The 17,796-nt window shown below is 30.7% G+C and overlaps 1 protein-coding gene across 1 annotated transcript; it reads right to left on the bottom strand.

Annotated features, from left to right (window-relative positions):
* Window positions 1–6,319: 6,319 nt before the first annotated feature.
* Window positions 6,320–8,522, bottom strand: LOC133303377 (uncharacterized). The gene is made up of 4 exons (XM_061503282.1): window positions 8,485–8,522; window positions 7,617–7,810; window positions 7,447–7,510; window positions 6,320–6,984 (listed from the first exon to the last, which is right to left on the bottom strand). The coding sequence occupies exons 2-4, from the start codon at window positions 7,775–7,777 to the stop codon at window positions 6,685–6,687; spliced, it is 525 nt and encodes a 174-aa protein (XP_061359266.1). The 5' UTR covers window positions 7,778–7,810; window positions 8,485–8,522; the 3' UTR covers window positions 6,320–6,684.
* Between the last annotated feature and the right edge of the window lie 9,274 nt (window positions 8,523–17,796).

Raw genomic sequence — 17,796 nt, 5'->3', positions numbered from 1 at the left:
TTTTTACTCTTATTAAGGAAAACCATTATCCTTGGATTTACCTCTATAGTGGACTGAAATTTTTACTTAAATTGAAGTTAAAAGTGCCACTAAATAATGGTCTTTGCCATACATTTGAATTATAAATGTGCTTATTATTATAGTTTGGTTCTCCGAGATATGAAGTAACATTTGATTTGAAAGCAAACAGCTTCGAAATATGACTAATGTGAACATAGTTTCATGTCATTCTATTTAAGTAATGACTTGCAATCATGTTACCAGGAAACTCATGAGCTTCCAAAACCGATTTTGAATTCCATAATTCTTGCAGAAACACAGATATTTGTATAGCTTTTGTTGCTATTTCAGAACTTAATTGTGCATCATTTGTAAACTTTTGGTTTTGAATTCTCAATAAACAAAATGGGAAAAAAACTACTATAAAACACAAACGTTTGGTATGTGCAAAGAAAGAGAAAGACATATCAAGGTTATGTTGGTTTGAGAAACATTCCTTTTGAAGCAATTAACACTAAGGAACTGGCACTATATCATTTTATTTATTTATTTATTTTTGCCATTTCTCACTGTCTCTGCAATTTACAAATCTTAATTTGGAAACGGCAAAAATTCAAACTCAGCTGGACCTGATCATGATCTGGTATTATCAATTAATACATTTTTTTTTTTTCTAAAACTGACCAAATCCAAAGCCATATACTAGTTCGGTTTGTGCACGGTCAAATCACTTGACCATTTTTTTTATTCCTCGAACCCGAGATTTCTAATTAAAAAGAATAAGTTCTTTATCATTTAAACCAATGATTATTGGTTCATTAGTTCTTGCTTTATCTTTTGTTTGTAACTTGCTGATAGTCATGTGATTACCAACTGATAAATCATTTAGCGGTCCTGAGTTTTGACATGTAATAGGTAACGAGTGAAGATATTCTAATTACTAAAAAAATTTATTACTAGCTTACTACTCATCACTTCACCATTGGATCAAAGAGAGAAAATGTTAAAAAAAAATTTGAAAAGAGAAAAAACGATTAAATAAGTAATAAGTTAGTAATGAAAATTTTTAACAGTGAGAATAACTCTCCTCGTAGGTAACTTATCTTGAAGCCTTTTTATTTTGTAACCTTCTTGAAGCCTTTTAGGTTGCATTAATATTTAGAGTGGACCCCTTAGATAGATACATTTGATAGATACATTTGTGAACATGGTCACATTAAGATAAAGAAACAGATAAGTTGTTTCATATCCTTTAGTCCCAAGACCACATCATACCATACATTTATAAAACATGACATACGTCAAAATCAATAGTTTTAAGCGAGTTACTAATCTTATGTTGCTTGAGATAATTCTCTCATGTGTGTGAGATAAATATGTGGGATCCACATTTTAAAACAAAAGGAAAAAGAAATGGAATAAGCTGGCACAAAATTTGATGAGTCCATAACATGAGATAGTTATCTCTAACGAAATGAGAAAAATATTTTCCTAGTTTTAAAGATACAAATCAAGATGATACTTATTCAAATATTTATCTGATTTCTTTATTTCATTGGTCATTATATAGATAACGAACACGAACGTGAAGAATCGATAATATAGTCTTTTGTTATATAGGCTATGTTTGAATACTGTTTTAATTTTGTAAACAGTTTTTTAGTTTTCAGAATAAATAAAAAAAGACATTTGATAAGTTTTGTTTTGTAAAACAAAATTTATAAATTGTAACTGTTTTTTTTTATTTTTTGAATCAAATTTAAAGAACATGTGTAAGTTGTTTTTGTTTTGTGTTTTGATTTTTAACTTTCAAAATAAAAATAAAAAATACATAAAACACATGTTTCATAATTATTCTACAAAATAATTTTAAGAATAAAAAAAGGCCTAAATGTTTCTACAGTGAATGTAGATAAATTATCTATATTCAAGGCTCGTTTGGTGGACATGATAGGATAATGGTAGGATATGATATGGGGATGATAAGGGTAGGATATGATATGAGGCTGATAAGCCTATATCATGTCATGTGTTTGATGAGCACCTGATTAGCAATCTTATAAGATTATGTAGAAGGAGAAAGGAGAGGGAAAAAATAAAATATAATGCAATAAATACAAATATATTGGATAGCGTGAGGATATGTTGGATAGCGTGAGAATATATTAGGTATCCAATATTGGTATCCTATCCTATTGAATCCTAACCCAGCTCCCCCTATAGGATAAGAAATCATGTATTAGATAGGATAAAATGAGACAATAGGATAAGCTAATCATATCCTATTGACTCACCTAACAATTGATAAAAGTAGGATATGATAGTTATCTTATCTTATCTTCTTTATTAAGTGCTCCAAACAGGCCCTCACTCTCAAAACGACGTCGTTTTAGGTTGAAAAATTAAAAAGTTATAATAAGAAGAGGTAGGTTATACTTACAATCTATTTTTTTTACAACCTCTTACAACCATATCTTAACACAGTTGATTTCTGCCAATCAACGGTTATGATTTTCGTAAATTAAAGTCATTAATTAATTATTAATTCACAATAAATGTTAACCGTTGATTGACGGAAATCAACGGTGTTAAAGATATGGTTGTAAGAGATTGTAAAAAAAAAAAGTTGTAACTATAACCTTCCTCTATTAAGAAAGACTATTATAACCCTGAAATAAATTATAATTACAAAAATATCTTGATTTCTGCCCCAAAACGATGCCCTTTTGGGCTCAATATAGATTACTTATCTACATTAACCACAGAAAAAGTGAACCCATAAAAAAATAACAACAGAATCAAACAAACCATAATCTTGAAAATGGAAAATTATAAAGGACAATCCGTGTAATTAGCTTTCATCAGCATATTGAAGTTTGAAGAGAGTAAATGAAACACAAGTGTGGTGGCTAAGTTGATAGGGGACTGAGTAGTGGGAGAGGACTTCGGTTCGAATCTCACCAACATCATCTGGGGAGGGGCATAAGTACCATAATCTTTGGACTCGCACCCAAACTCTGAATTAGTCTCATAGGCGGCTCAAAGAGTCGAACCCGTAAGAAGTAATTAGGATCAGTTTTCAAAAAAAAAAAAAAGTAAATGAGTATATATAATCATTTTATCACAAAGTAACAACCTTGCCGTTCCATCAAGAGTTTTTTAAGAAAAATGTTTTAAAATACATCATTTGTTACAAGTTTTTTTCTCTGACATGAGACTAATTTCTTTAGTTTATTTTTCAAACTTTTTTAAATAAGTTCTATTACATATCAGCATACTTAAAGTTTTCCAAAATTTTGGAGAGAGAAAAAATTAAAGATTGTTACTCATGAGTCAAGACATTGTGACTCTATCATTGCAAAAAAAGGAAAACAAAAAACAGAAGTCATTGTCATAACCATATCTGAGGTACAGGTAACGTGATATGATTTCCGATTTGTTTGGTTGTTTCTATTGCATTTTTTGAATGGATGGCTATAAAGAAATTCTAAACAGAAGAGGGGAAAAAAATATTAGTAATTTGTTTTGTTTTATTATTAATATAAAAGTGTAATATGTTTATTGTTTTATAGTTAAATATAGGCATATATATGTAGATTTTTGTAAGTTTATGTCCTAATTGCTTTAACTCTATTCATTGAGTCCATATAATTTGAGGGTAGAGAATGTAATATAGTAGTACTGAAAATTTACTCCATGTTTACATGTGTTATACACATATTTAAGTTTCTAGGGAACTAAATGTAATACTCTCTTAGAACTTAAGAATTTTCCTACACAAGAAAGAAAACAAACAAAACAAAGAAAAGGGTAGCAAGACATAGCCACTTGCCTGTGCTGAGACCAAAACAAAACAGAAGGGACAATTATTGTTGGGGAGGTAAGATAAGGACTGAATTGAAAGTGTTTGGCTCAGCTGCAAACTTCAAAGTAGTGGTGGTCCAAATGGGAACAAAGGGGAGAAGTGGAGAAAATGAAGACCAATTTGGTCTTCTTCAATCAGTGTATCAATATCAATCAATGGCAATGTAGTGAATCATGGATGTGACTCCGTAGTGGGCCTAGTATGTTATGAAGGCCAACCAAGCTCATCAAGATTCAAGGCTTTGAGTAACAAAATTCATGGGTTTGACTAGGGTGGGCCTAGGATGGGAATTTTTTTTATTTTTTTTTTGTATCCTTTCCTTTCTTTATAGACCTTGAGAAATTAAGCTAAAGCATCCTTTAAGACGTTTGGGCAAAAGAATAGCCCAAGCCTATTGGATAATTTTTTTTAAAATTAATGCAGTTAAACACGTCACGAGTACTAACAGGACTGATATCATGTCAGCGTCAAATCTCGTTACCTTAAAACTTCGAAATGTCATAACTTTTTACTCGGGTATTTAAATCAAGTGATTTTTTTTTATTTCACATAACCTTTCGAGATCTACGCAATGACACCTCATTTGACATATTTTATATCCCACAAACATAGTTTGAATTTGTTATTTCCGATTTAAACATAGAATCTACAAAGTTCTTTCCGAACTAATACCATGAGCTGCATCATGTGCCATCGATTTCTTGACCTAGTTTTCCCACAGTTAGCCTCTGAGGCAACAATTTTTTCGCAAACAAGATCAGTACTTTAGGGCTTTTCGTAAGAAGAAATGTTATCTGTTGTTGCCTGTGCGCGTTGATGGAGAGGAAACCACTGTCGTTTGGAAGTTGAAAAATAAGAAAAGGAATTAAATAATATCATTCATATAGATAAAACGTGTCAATCGATGGCATGTGTTGTAGCTCATGGTGTTGGTTTGGAAATAACTCGGGAGCTTCTGAATTTAAACGCTTTAATGATTGTGGTACCATTGTTATAAATTAGAACTGTGTTTGTGGGAGATAAAATATGTCAAATGATGTGTCATTGTATAGATCTCGAAAAGTTATATGAAATAAAAAAATCAGATATGGTCTTCTGAAGTTTTACGGTAACGAGACTGCCTACATACTGCTGATATGGCATCAATCACGTCAGTACTGGTGATATATTTGACTACATTAATTAAGAAGCAATTCTTTTTATCCAAAGGTCTTATAATAGTGCTTTTGCCTAAGAAATTCAGTTGATTTTTTTTTAGTCTTATTTTTCAAGGTAATGAATTGGAAATTTGGAAGAAAGAAAACAAATATCTTCATAGAATTTGTTAAAAGGCATTTCCTGCCTATGTAGCACCGATACCGACACGGGACACGTGACACGATACGACACGACACTCCGACACGTTAATTTTAAAAAATGTTAGATTTCGACACGTTAGGACACGTTTTGATATTAAATAATATTTTTAATTTATGTAGTGTATATTATATTTAATATTCAATAATTTTAAAAAAATGAATCTAAACTTATAATATTCATAATTTTTGCAAAAAAAAAAAGATATCCCAAATATTTATATTAAACTCAATAAAATAGTAATCGTAATCTAACGAATCTAATAGTTGAAACTAAAAACTCAACGCAACACAACCTTTGAACCTTTTTTTTAATTTCTATAACGCGGGTTGGAGTGTCGGAGAGTGTCGAAGTATCCGAGAGTGTCGACAAGTGTCGGACACGACACGTCAAGCTTTTTGAAGTGTTGGTGCTTCATAGTTTCCTGCTTTCACCATTTTGTTTGACCAAAATATTGAGTTGAAAATAAAAATTGAGTAAGATGCATCCTTCATAGCTTCTACAGGAATTGTAATTAGTTAGTTGCTTGCTTGTATAAATTGGGCTTGGAATATAAAAATATAATTCATTTGTGAAATAAAATTAAGAATCTAGCGAAGTTAGACAATCTATTAAATATTTCCTAAAAGTTTTTCCGGTATTATTGTCACATCAAACGGCAATTTTTAAAACTTTAACTTTTTATTACTTTTTTTAGTTTTTGACTTTTTATTTTTTTTCATTCATGTTTTTTGACCTTTTCATTTCTAACCTGATTTTTTTACTTTTTTCCAATAGTAATAAAAATGTAATTATAAGTACTCAATTTCAATGTTATTCTATTTTTTATTTAACAATAACCACAGAAGAAAATGAAAATCAGGAGTGTGAAACAATCTTTAGTTGGTGACTTGACACTAAAATAGAAGAGTCGTAATGATCTTGTAAATGCTTCTTTTGAAAACAAACATATTGATAGCCACTTTCAGTCCCAAAAGGACCTTTTCCACAATCAGGACATAGCAATATATAGTAATGCTTCCATTGTCTTTGATAATAAATGAACTTGAACCAAACATTGTTACTTTTTCCCACCAATCTAATCACAAGGGTAGCCTATTCTGTACCACAAATGATATTTCTCATAAGAAATACCAGTTTAATTCATTAAATATAATAGACATAATATCATATTTAGCTTAACATATTTACATGGATAATAAGCAAAATCACCAACTCTCTATACAGGACATTCTCGTGGTGATGACCTAAAAAAAATTTAGAAGACACTCAGATCCAACCGCATTATATTACAAAAGAACATGCTCTTTACATATCAAACCTTCTCAAGAAACACAAGGTTTGCTTTTTCTGCATTTCCCTTAAACTACTCACAGATATTCTTTCTACTTCTTAAGTTAAAGTCATTTTTATAATTGATCATACTTAGCTCCCTCGTCTATGTACACTTCTCTGGATGGAATTTAAGCAACAGCAGGGATGCGCGAATTCTGGCGATCCCTGTTGAGGCAATCAAAACCTTCTACTCTAACTGCAGCTGGTTTAATACCAAAACTCATCCTAACACACCCTCCTTTACGCGATGCAGATGAAGATGGAGATGGTAAACCTGAAGGTGATAAAATTGCTGATATAGGAGTGTGCTTTTCATCTCCAAATCTAGCATCCTGGACCAAAGGATTAGCAGCCCTCATTGGAGGAGATCCGCAAAAAAATGGAGGAGATGAAGCTGCCTGATTTGCAAATTCTTCTCCATAACTCTCCTGTTGAAATCAAGATACCAATTATGTTAAAAGTCAGAGGACATCCATTACACCAAAATCTTAGTAAATGCCATTTATCAGAAAGATAACCAAAAATTTTAAGTGAAGAGCCAAAGACTACAAAGTTTAGATATATATCAAAAATGGGAATAGATCCTCTCATGCGACACAAAGTCATGTGAGAAGATCACAACCATCGAAATACAAATCAACGGTAAATCATTTTAATTCATTCTTACATCACTGTTGATTTGTATATAGACAGACAAGATCCTCTCAAACGACCTCATGTTACGTGAGAGGATCCATTCTCATCAAAATTTGTCATCCCAAAAAGACAAAGCATGTATCATATTAAGAATCCATACATTACTAGGATACTAAGATTATCCTAATTGACATTTATTTATCCTCCCATGTTTAAACATAAACTGGACAATTTGTAACAAAGTCATAATTTACCTTCTTGAACATAATGTCTAGTAGCTCTGCCCCAGCTTTTGAATCAGAACCATCAGCTTGTTGACTACCAAAAATAGAAACAAATAACAGATCAGACCCTCAAAGGCTTCCAGAAAAACAAAACAATGTCATAAAAACTCAAAAGACAAGCAATTGAATCTAATAGTTACTTGAAATGCCATCTTAAGTGCCTCATAGGATAGTTAGATAAAACCCCAACTCGCCGTGGCTTAGGGCAAATGACAGGCTCCTTCTGATCAATAAGGTTAGTAGAGCCTCTCATCTCTTCACATGCTGCAAAGGCATTCTGCTGAAGACTATAACAGTTCATCTTCAAAATCGGTTTTATTCCACAGAAGAACGCCTAAACACACAAAAATATACTCAGAAAAAAAAAATTGTACAATATATCTATGTAAATATAGATGGAACACGATTCTAGCTATTAAAATCCAAATTATTTGCAAAGAAATTGAGAGCATATTAGAAATTATAAGACCCTCAACATTTTAAAAAATATATAAAATAAAATAAAAAAACTAAACTTTAGAATGAAATTCCACAATCCATTTCACTCTTTCCCAATTTTCCAAAACCTACAGACAAGGGTATAATAATTTTAACAAATCAAAAACAGATCTGAGCTAAAACATTGAAGAATATTAAAACTTTTCTCCAGGGTCATGAAAACCCTTGATTGCAAACCGCAAGAAACAACCTTTGGTTTGAAATAACCCACAAAAAAACAATGTCTCCATTATTAAAAAACCACCAGACACAGAACCCAATAAAGGGGTAAATAGATCTTCAATTACCACCCACAAGAAAAATGAAAAAAAAAAGGTTAAGAGTTAAAAACATTTAAGCAGATCTGTCCTAAGAAACATGTTATGTTTGCATTTCCAAACCAAGGAGACATCGTTAAGAAAATTTGAAGAAAACGATGATGTTAGAATCTGGGTCAGATCTGAAACAAACAACGTTGTAAACATAAACATGTTAGAGAGAGAGAGAGACAGAGAGAGAGAGAGAGGGTACCTTGAGGGAGCTGGCAGCAACGAGGAAGGAGAGGAAGGAAACAGTGGCAGCTGGATTTCAATTTATATTGAAAAATGTGATGTTGTGCAGTTTGGGGGGAAAAAGGGGTCATACGACGTCGTTTTCTACCATGTGATTTATGTATGTATTATATATAATTACCTAATTGGGCATTGCATCTTGAGCTTAGTATTCAATTCGATGCTTACTTTGATTTTAAATGAGAAATGTTATGGGTTGTTGTAGCTTAATCAATTGTATTAAGTTTGAATTATAAGTATATAATTATATTAAAATTTAATAAAAAACTATTTTTTTTATTTCTATCAATTTAATCAGATAGTTAGAAATTACAAAAAAAAAAAAAAAAAACTAGAAATGCTATTTAAGAAAAATGACATGATGAGTAAGACTTTCGCATGATATTGAGTTTTAAAGGGAGGAATTACTTTTTATCTTGTTGTATATTCTCGTGGATAGCTAACTCTGATTCTCTAATAAGAGAAGGAAGAAGCATACGTGATAATTTTGGTAGAATTATGAATGAAAAGATGAGAGGCTTATTTTTATAATATATTTTATGTTTTTGTTTTTAAATTAAGTAAAAAAAATTTATGTGAATGAGTAAACACTGATTGGCATAAAAAAATTATTAGCTATTAAAGCAAAAAAAAAAATTATTAGCTAGCATGCTAATCAGAAACATTTAATTTAAGAGTGTTAACATGTGTAAAGTTGCATATGCCATATTAAAAATGCATCAATTTCTAAAAACATTGTAGTTAAAAGTTGATTTAAGCGCATACGTATAATAAAAAAGGGAAAGGGAGTGAGAAGAAATAAGATTTTTTTAAAATAAAAAAAAATTAGAGAAATAAAATTAGATTAAATTATTTTATGTTAATGAAACTTTAATAAAAAAAATTATACATCATAACATATTTTTTAATGGTATCCAATTTGTGCCTCTCCCACGTTATTTTCTTTTATTATCTTTACTAGTTAGCTTCTATTTCTTTTTCATTTCTCATGCTAAGTCTCATCATCTAAGTATTTTTGAAAATTTTATAAATTTTCCTGACATTATTTTCCCTTTTACCTTCATGTCACTGTTGTAGAGAAAATTCAAAATTTGATACTATAGTTTGCTAAAAAAATTGTTTTACTTGTTGAAATTTGTTTAATTGGATCTTTGTGGTAAACTCATGACTCAAACCTCATGTACTTAATTTTATTGGCACGATTATATTTTGGTTGTGCCGAATAGTAAATTTTTGTAATTATATTTAGGGATTTGTCTAGAACTTTGGGATAAATTAGTTGTATGTTTTTTTTTTTTTATGATCATGTAATGGTATTGATAAGGATCTCTAATACATTCTAAAGATTATTAGAAGCTTAATGACTAAAAGATAATAACCCACTGTGGGATGTAGCCCAATAACATAGGATGAAAAAATTATCTATAGTTACATAAATGAGTTATGCCAAAATTATAATATTTAAAATTATCAAACATTACATATATGTAATATTTTTTTATGTATCATAGCTCTTATTTTGCAAGGGTATTCCATTGACTCATCTTGTCTAGAAATATTTTTCTCGATTTAAAAAATTAATTTTCTTGACTATGCATATATTTAAATTATATTTTATGAGAAATTTTATAAACCTTTTCAAGCAGACAAATATGCATATACCTACAAAAGGATTCCATAATATTTCTAAAAAAAAGAATTATTTCAAAATATGTTATTAATTAAATTTGATATAATAATAAAAGTAAGTACAACCACAGTACTACTCCTTCGAATCTCAATATAACTTCTTTTTTTTATGAAAAATGATAACATGAATTTCAATATCTCACAATATAAGAAAATTACATGAAAAATTAATTTTTTTTTATATTAAATGATACATTAGAAAAAAAAAATTATTTTATTTTATTTAAATGAATTAACCTGTCAATCAGCCTCAGAAAAAGGTGTATTGATATTTTTAACCAAGTAATCAATGATGGATTGACTCATCATACCAGCTATATTTATGGCAGAAACAATCACCTTATGGGTTTAGAAACACATTTAAAATAAAATAAAATAAAATAGATATTTTGTAATATTTTGAGTTTGTAACCCTACCTATTCTTTCAGTTTTGAGTTTAAAATCGTAGCAATTATAAATATGTTGTAAAATAAAATAAAATAAAGCAAAACATGGTAATGATTAAGAGCATGAAAGGGCTTTAATTCCGAGAGACAAAAAGACCAGAATGAGTGGACCGGTGATTATTTCTAGATATTCTAGAAATACACCGAAGGAGCAGGGAATTGATATTCTCATGTGAAAAAGTGATAATGTAGTCATGTTATTTGATCACAATTACTCATTCATGATGATATAAGAAAGAGAAAAGTGTATAAATTTTAAATAAATGATTGTGATTAAATAACATGATCACATGATTACTTTTTCAATTGAAAAGATTGACGGAAGGGGCATGATTCATAGACCAAGCTGGCCTCCACAGAAACAAATCTCACTTTGACTTTTTCCGTCAAAATGAGGAATTAATTATTTTCCATGAAAACAAAGGAATTTCTTCTTATGATGAATCCATCGACACGCGCGTAATTTGCGCACAGAAAAAGTGGGTGCACATTGAAATCCTCAAGCATCTCTTCACTCTTGACTTCATTATCAATTCACGTTGTGAAACGTGTCGTGATTTTTTATTCTTCGAACCCCACTTCCTTCTGAACATAATAAAGGTGAGCACGTTCAATATGTCAGATTCGTGTCTGAGTTTCCTTTCATATATATATATTTATTTAGTATACGTATAGAATAATAATAAATATTATAATATTTGATTTCTTAGATATAAAAATATGTATTTAATTTAAAAATTTACATAATTTACAACATGTAAAATTGTTTTTATGTTAAAAGATAACTTTAAATGAAATATTATATTAGATTTTTTTTAATTATTTGTATTGTCTTTAAATTGTCAAATAAAATTTAAAAATTTACTTCAATTAATGTCATTTTCAACTCAATCTTTTCACATGAAATGACATTGCTTTTAATTACATTTAATTTGCTATTCCATTTGTTAACGTCAAAATGCGTATTGATTCAATCACAATATAGTAAATGTCACAACCAACATCTTGAAAGCTCCTTCAGCTAACCCGTCCACACACACACACACACACACATATATATATATATATATATATATAATCTTAATTAATTTATCAATTAACATGATCGACTCACACAAAAGCACAAGGACATCAAAACTCTCTTTTTATTAAGTTTTTAACATAATTATATATCCATAACTTGAATTTGAGACCACTAATTAAAGTGAGACAATAATTTATCACTTCATCTACTCACTTTGTGGTATATGCTTTTAGGTATTCGATGATTGCACCAACCAAAAAATTTAAACCAGTAATTTGTAAACACTTAAAAGGTATAAATTATAATAAAGTAGGTGATTTGTCAAAATAAAATTAAAATAGTAGAAGAAAAATTAGAAAGCGTATACCCTCCAAAAAAAATTTGAAACTCAATGACAGATTTAGATTTGGGACAGTAAAGTGATGTTAATATGTTATTAAATCGGGCGTAAAGTTATACTAAACCAAAGGCAACAAAGTCTTTTCTTCTGTAAGTATTTTTTTCTTTCGGTTACCAAGATATCCCCATTTATTTGGATGAGATTAATCATCTTCATAGCATAGATGTGTGAGTTGCATTCAGGAACTCAAATAGCTATCAAAGGATTGAAGTATCCATCTAATTCACTTGACACTAATAATAGGGAGAGCAATTTCTCTTGTCAAACTTCCCTTTAAATAATCCCTGGTTTTACCCTTTTCCTCTTTGTAGGGGTTACATTTTCTTTGACAATAGTAGAATTTTTTTTTTTCCTACAAACCATTCGAACTTCGTACCTTACCATTTAAAAAAAATAAAATAATAATGCACCCACCATTTTGTTTTCTCTGCAAAAAAAAAATGCAAATTTCTCCGGTAAAAGAAGAAACATAAAGCCCCTCTTGATATTTTGCTCATCGTATTTTATTTAGTGAGTTTATGTGGAGGTGGTTGCTCATCTATTTCACTATCCTTTTCGTTTTATTAATATTTTTTTCATTTCACTTAGTGAAGATATTTACTTATTTAGAAACAAGAATAAGATAAAAAAATAATTAATATGTTTTAAAATATACATAATTAAAATAATAATTATTTCAAAATAAAGAGAATATTCATAAGTAGTCATAAATATTCATTGATACTTCATGTTAAAATTTTACATATATGTGAAATTTGTATTTATTAATTTCTTTATTTACATTAAATAAATAAAATCCAATCAACATAATGAAGAGAGTGATAAATGCGGTTGGCGTAGCCCCTAGAGACGTAAGGCCTGAAGTGCTTAATTATTGTTTGGTTAAGGCGAAAAGCACGAAGGCGACAATATAGCAATTTGCACTTTTTGATATAGATTTTGGGGCTTTAAGGGTGTGTATGATAATCTTCTTGAATTTTTTTATTTTATTTTTTAGCTCCAGGAAACAGAAATGGATAGAAAACTTATTTGTTAAAATCGGTTTATTTTATGATCCCGGGATGAACCGATTTAATTTTTGTGCTGCGGAACAGAAAAAAGAATCAATTTTTTTTTGTTTTTTTGTTTTCGGGCACAAAATGAGAAGCTTTTATCTCTCTCAATTACTCTCCACCACTACCATCATTATCACCGCCACCACCATCTCGACACGACCACCGCCACCATGGTCGTACCACCACCACCACCTCCACGTCATCACCACCATCATTATCACCACCACCATCACCGACACCACCATTATCACTACCACCATCACCAACCACCACCACCATCACAGTAGCCACTGCCGCCACCACCACCACGATGTCACCACTACTACCGTTGCCGCCGCCACCATGTCATCACCATCACCATCGTCGTAGCCACTGCTGTCACCACCACCACCACCATTACCGTCGCTGCCACCATGTCATCATCATCACCATTGTGGCAGCCACTGCTGTCACCACTACCACTATCGCTGCCGCTACTATGCCATTGTTACCACCACTACACCATCGCTACCGCCACCGCCATGTCATCACCATCACCACCACCACCCTCGCCACCATTATCATCACCATAGCTGTGGCCACTACTATCACCACCGCCACCTCTACGTCACCGCCATCATCACCATCATCACCACCACCACCACCATCATTGCCACCATTATCACTATCACCACCGCCACCATCACCACCACCATCGTCGTAGCCACTACCGTCACCACAACCACCACCATCATTACCACCACCACTGCCATCATCGTCACCACCATTATCACTACCACCATCGCCATAGTCACCACCACCACCACTACAACCGCCGTCGCCATCACCTCCTCCACCACTACCACCATCGCTATCACCTTCACCACCACCACCACCACCACGACGCCACTACTACAACCACCACCATCGCCACCATTACCGCTGTCGCCACCACCATTATCGCCGCTGCCGCCGCCACCACCACACCATACGGGAAGGAAAGTGATGATCCGAAATTTTTTTATGCTTAATAGGAACGATTTTTTATTCTATTATTTGTTGTGTTGTCAAACACAATTCTCATTCTCGGAATAAAAATAAAACATGTTATCAAACACATTTTTTTTCTCAAAAACTATTCCAAGACACAGAAATAGAAAAAAAATGTTTCTTTTCAGAAACAGTTCCTGGGAACATAATGATTAACATGCACACCCTAATTAACTTTAAATGAATAAAGTTGATTTTTGATAAAAGTATTTTTTTTAATCTTTTTCAGTGAGTATAATTGATTTTAGGCGTGATGCTTATAAAATTTTGGTTTGAAATAATATTTTCATAATCTTTATGGAATTCGCATTATTTTTATAGTTAACATTGTTCAAATGAAATATGAAGTACTTAATAAAACTGGATGTATTTAAGTTTTAGCAGATCAATTATTGGTGGTTAAATTAAAGGCTGTTTATTTACCCCCAAAAAAATAATCAAAGGCTGTTTGATGGTTTATGCTTTATTGCTTTTGGGGAAAGTAAATATAAAAAAAACAAAAAAAAAACCAACTTATACTAATAAAAGAATAATAAATTTTATATTTAATTTTAACTTCATCTTATAACTAATTTATTAAGGGTTTAATATTTTTTTGTCGTAGGAGATAAAATTATCTCCTACACATTTATAAAAGTGTGTGGTGTCTATATATATATTTTTTGGGGAAAATATTTCTGCAATTAATGCAGATAAGTTATCTGCATTTATTCTCAAAATGACATCGTTTTAGTATTAAAATCTTAAAAAATTATAAATATAAAGACTACTATAAGCCTGAAATAAATTAAAATTAAAAAATACTATGATTTTCGCTCAAAACGACGTCGTATTGGGCTTACTGCAGATAACTTATCTGCAGTAACTGCAGAAAAAGCGAACCCATATTTTTTCTCTCTTATTTTCATATGACCATACATGGGCCTCACGTATTTTTATTGTGTATGAGAAAATTTTATCTCTTATAATATAAGAAAATCAAACCCATTTATTAATCATGTAAATTTAAAGGATTTAATGTTTTTCATGTTATTGAAAAGATAATTTTTATTTCCTACACAAACATGAAAATATGTGGGGTTTACATTTTTTCTTTCTCTATCTTCTCTTCACAAGGGTTCATATGGATTCCGTATATTTTTATTTATATGTAAGAGAAAAATTTATTTCTTATAACATGAAATAGTAGCAATAAATAAGTTCAATTTTTCCACGTAGACAAAGAGATAGCACCAAACAAACATAGACTTGTAGCCAGTGTTGTTAAACTCGATCCGGGCATCGACCCGGTCAGGGTACTGGGTTACTGGGTCACTGGTCGAACCAGTGGGTCAATGGTTGGACTGGTTGACCCGGATATATATAGATATATAAAAATATATAAAAATATGAACATATAAATTTAATTATATTCTTTATATCTAAAATGAATTAAACAAGGTTCACTAAATAAGCTAAAAAGCATGAAGCATAAATAAATAAAAGTGCATGCTATTACTATGTCAATTTAATTTGCAACTCAGAATCTCCCTAAACATACCTCTTAATGACATTGAACTCATAGTTTTCAAATTCAACTGCATTAAAATGACATGTGTCACATTCTCTAATTTATTATTCCACAAATTACTTCAGTATTGAAAACTAAGAGGTCATTGTATAAGAGTATACTAATAAATAAAATTATAAAAAAATCTTAAAATGAGATTTACATTTTTTTGATAAGATGAAACAATTTTGATTTTTTTTTTTATAAAAAAAATGCATGGCCCGACTGGGTCACCAGTCGTCGGGTCACCGGGTTTAGTCGAGTTTGTCCGGGTTTTGACCGAGTTTGACCAGGTTGATGCATGACCGGTCCAATGCTTAACCTGAACCGATCTGATGACCAGTTCACCGGGTTCCGAATCAACCCGATCGGGTCGAGCTGAATTTTACAACAGTGCGTGTAGCCATCCAAAATAGCAAAAGCTGCAAGTCTGAAAGTGGGGCAAGAAGCCCATTAGACAAGTATGAAAACTACAAGATGATGTGGCCTTTAAAAGGGAGCAAGGGGCCACACCCACTCTTCATTTGTATTATTTGTTGCTCAATCTGTTGTTAGGTTGGCATCACGTAACACCAAAAACGAAAGAAACACAAGATATGATCACTCCCTTTCTTCTCTTGAAGTCCACATATATTGTATCTATTGCCACCGATGCTTCAATTTCCCACGAGGGACTCATGCCCTCTAATATATGGATATTCTCTTGAACTTGAAGACCACTCTTCACAATGGGAGACATTTCATGTGGGGAAGTGACTCTACAGTATACTGGGCACTACTGTAGTTGTGGCACCGACAGTAATACTAAAAACATCAAACATATTTTTTCTTAATCCAATCCGATTTGAGTATTATTGAATTTATATTAGGATGACTCTTATAATATTATTTTCTCTATTTCTAAGGTATTTTCAATGATAATATATAATTTATATGCATTAACTTAAATAGGCCAAATTGTTAGGCTTGAAAGGTTTTTTCAATGGTTTAAATTTTAGCTTTTTTTTCTTTTTTTTAATGCCTATTTTAATTATTTTTTTAAGACGAGTCAATTTTTTGGGTATCCTCACAAATTTTAACTCTTTGAACTAAATAATTATAAGACTAATTCAAGTCAGGATTCAGTCACAGTTAAAACTATTTTAATTAAATAGGAATTCAACAAAGCCTGATCTTACTCACTGAAGAAATAGACCTAAGCTTAACTAGTCCTAATATGAGTCTGGCTATGGATCCTAAAGTTTAAAGTTGGTGTGTGATTTAAAAAATACTTATATATGTTATTTTTCTTTACAGTTATAGAATACAATGGTATTGGTAGAGTACCAAATTTTTTTTATAATAAAAACTTAACAATGTAGGAGTGGTAAAAATATTTTGACTGAAAAGAAAGATGACCTGGAACTCTCATTACTATGGGAAATCTAGTCAAGTAATTTATAATTTTAAAGTTTGACTTTTTATTTGTTTATTTATATGGATAACTTACATGCATACTTTTATTTATAAAATATTCACTTAATATGTCGAAATATATTATTATTTCCTTAAATTATTATTATTTTTGCATTGAAAAGACATTGAAATATTTTCTTAAAAAATAAAAGTCGAGTCATATAATTATTAAATTTTTACGTAGTCTTCTAGAAAAAATATTACTTATTGGATAGCATAAATTTATAAATTATATAAAGTTGTATAATTTTTTATATTATAAAAAATAAATAATAATAGTTGCTCTCTGTTTTGATTTTTGAAATTAAATATGCAGAATTTTCTATCATTTTTGTGTTCTTTTGTGATGCAAAAATTAACTACAAATAAAGTTGGGGAAGGGGGTCTGAGAAAAAGTATTTTTCAATTTTTTATGTTTTTTATTATAATTTTAATTTAAAAGTAATACACGAAACAAAGCAACATTTGAGGTTTTAGTTTTAAAAATTTAATGCGTTTTGTCATAATTTTTATTCAAAAGCAATCCAACAAAAAAATGCAATATTTGAGATTTTAAGTTAATTATAATTCGAAGATAGATTCCACTTATATTTAATGGCTCACGTGATTCATAAATTAGAGTC

Source organism: Gastrolobium bilobum, unplaced genomic scaffold (assembly GCF_033153095.1).
Source record: "Gastrolobium bilobum isolate Gb01-03AN ecotype WA unplaced genomic scaffold, APGP_CSIRO_Gbil_v1 utg1982, whole genome shotgun sequence".
NCBI lineage: Eukaryota > Viridiplantae > Streptophyta > Magnoliopsida > Fabales > Fabaceae > Gastrolobium > Gastrolobium bilobum.
Note: the sequence above shows the minus strand (reverse complement) of the source record. Positions and strands in the feature narration are given on the sequence as shown.

What these genes read in the sequence shown, in the direction of transcription:
- LOC133303377 (XM_061503282.1), bottom strand. Translation starts at nt 7,777, where the DNA reads ATGAACTGTTATAGTCTTCAGCAGAATGCCTTTGCAGCATGTGAAGAG. An exon ending in CACTTAAGATGGCATTTCAA is followed by an intron (nt 7,511 to 7,616) that starts GTAACTATTAGA and finishes TATTTTTGGTAG; the next exon opens with TCAACAAGCTGATGGTTCTG. An exon ending in TAGACATTATGTTCAAGAAG is followed by an intron (nt 6,985 to 7,446) that starts GTAAATTATGAC and finishes TGATTTCAACAG; the next exon opens with GAGAGTTATGGAGAAGAATT.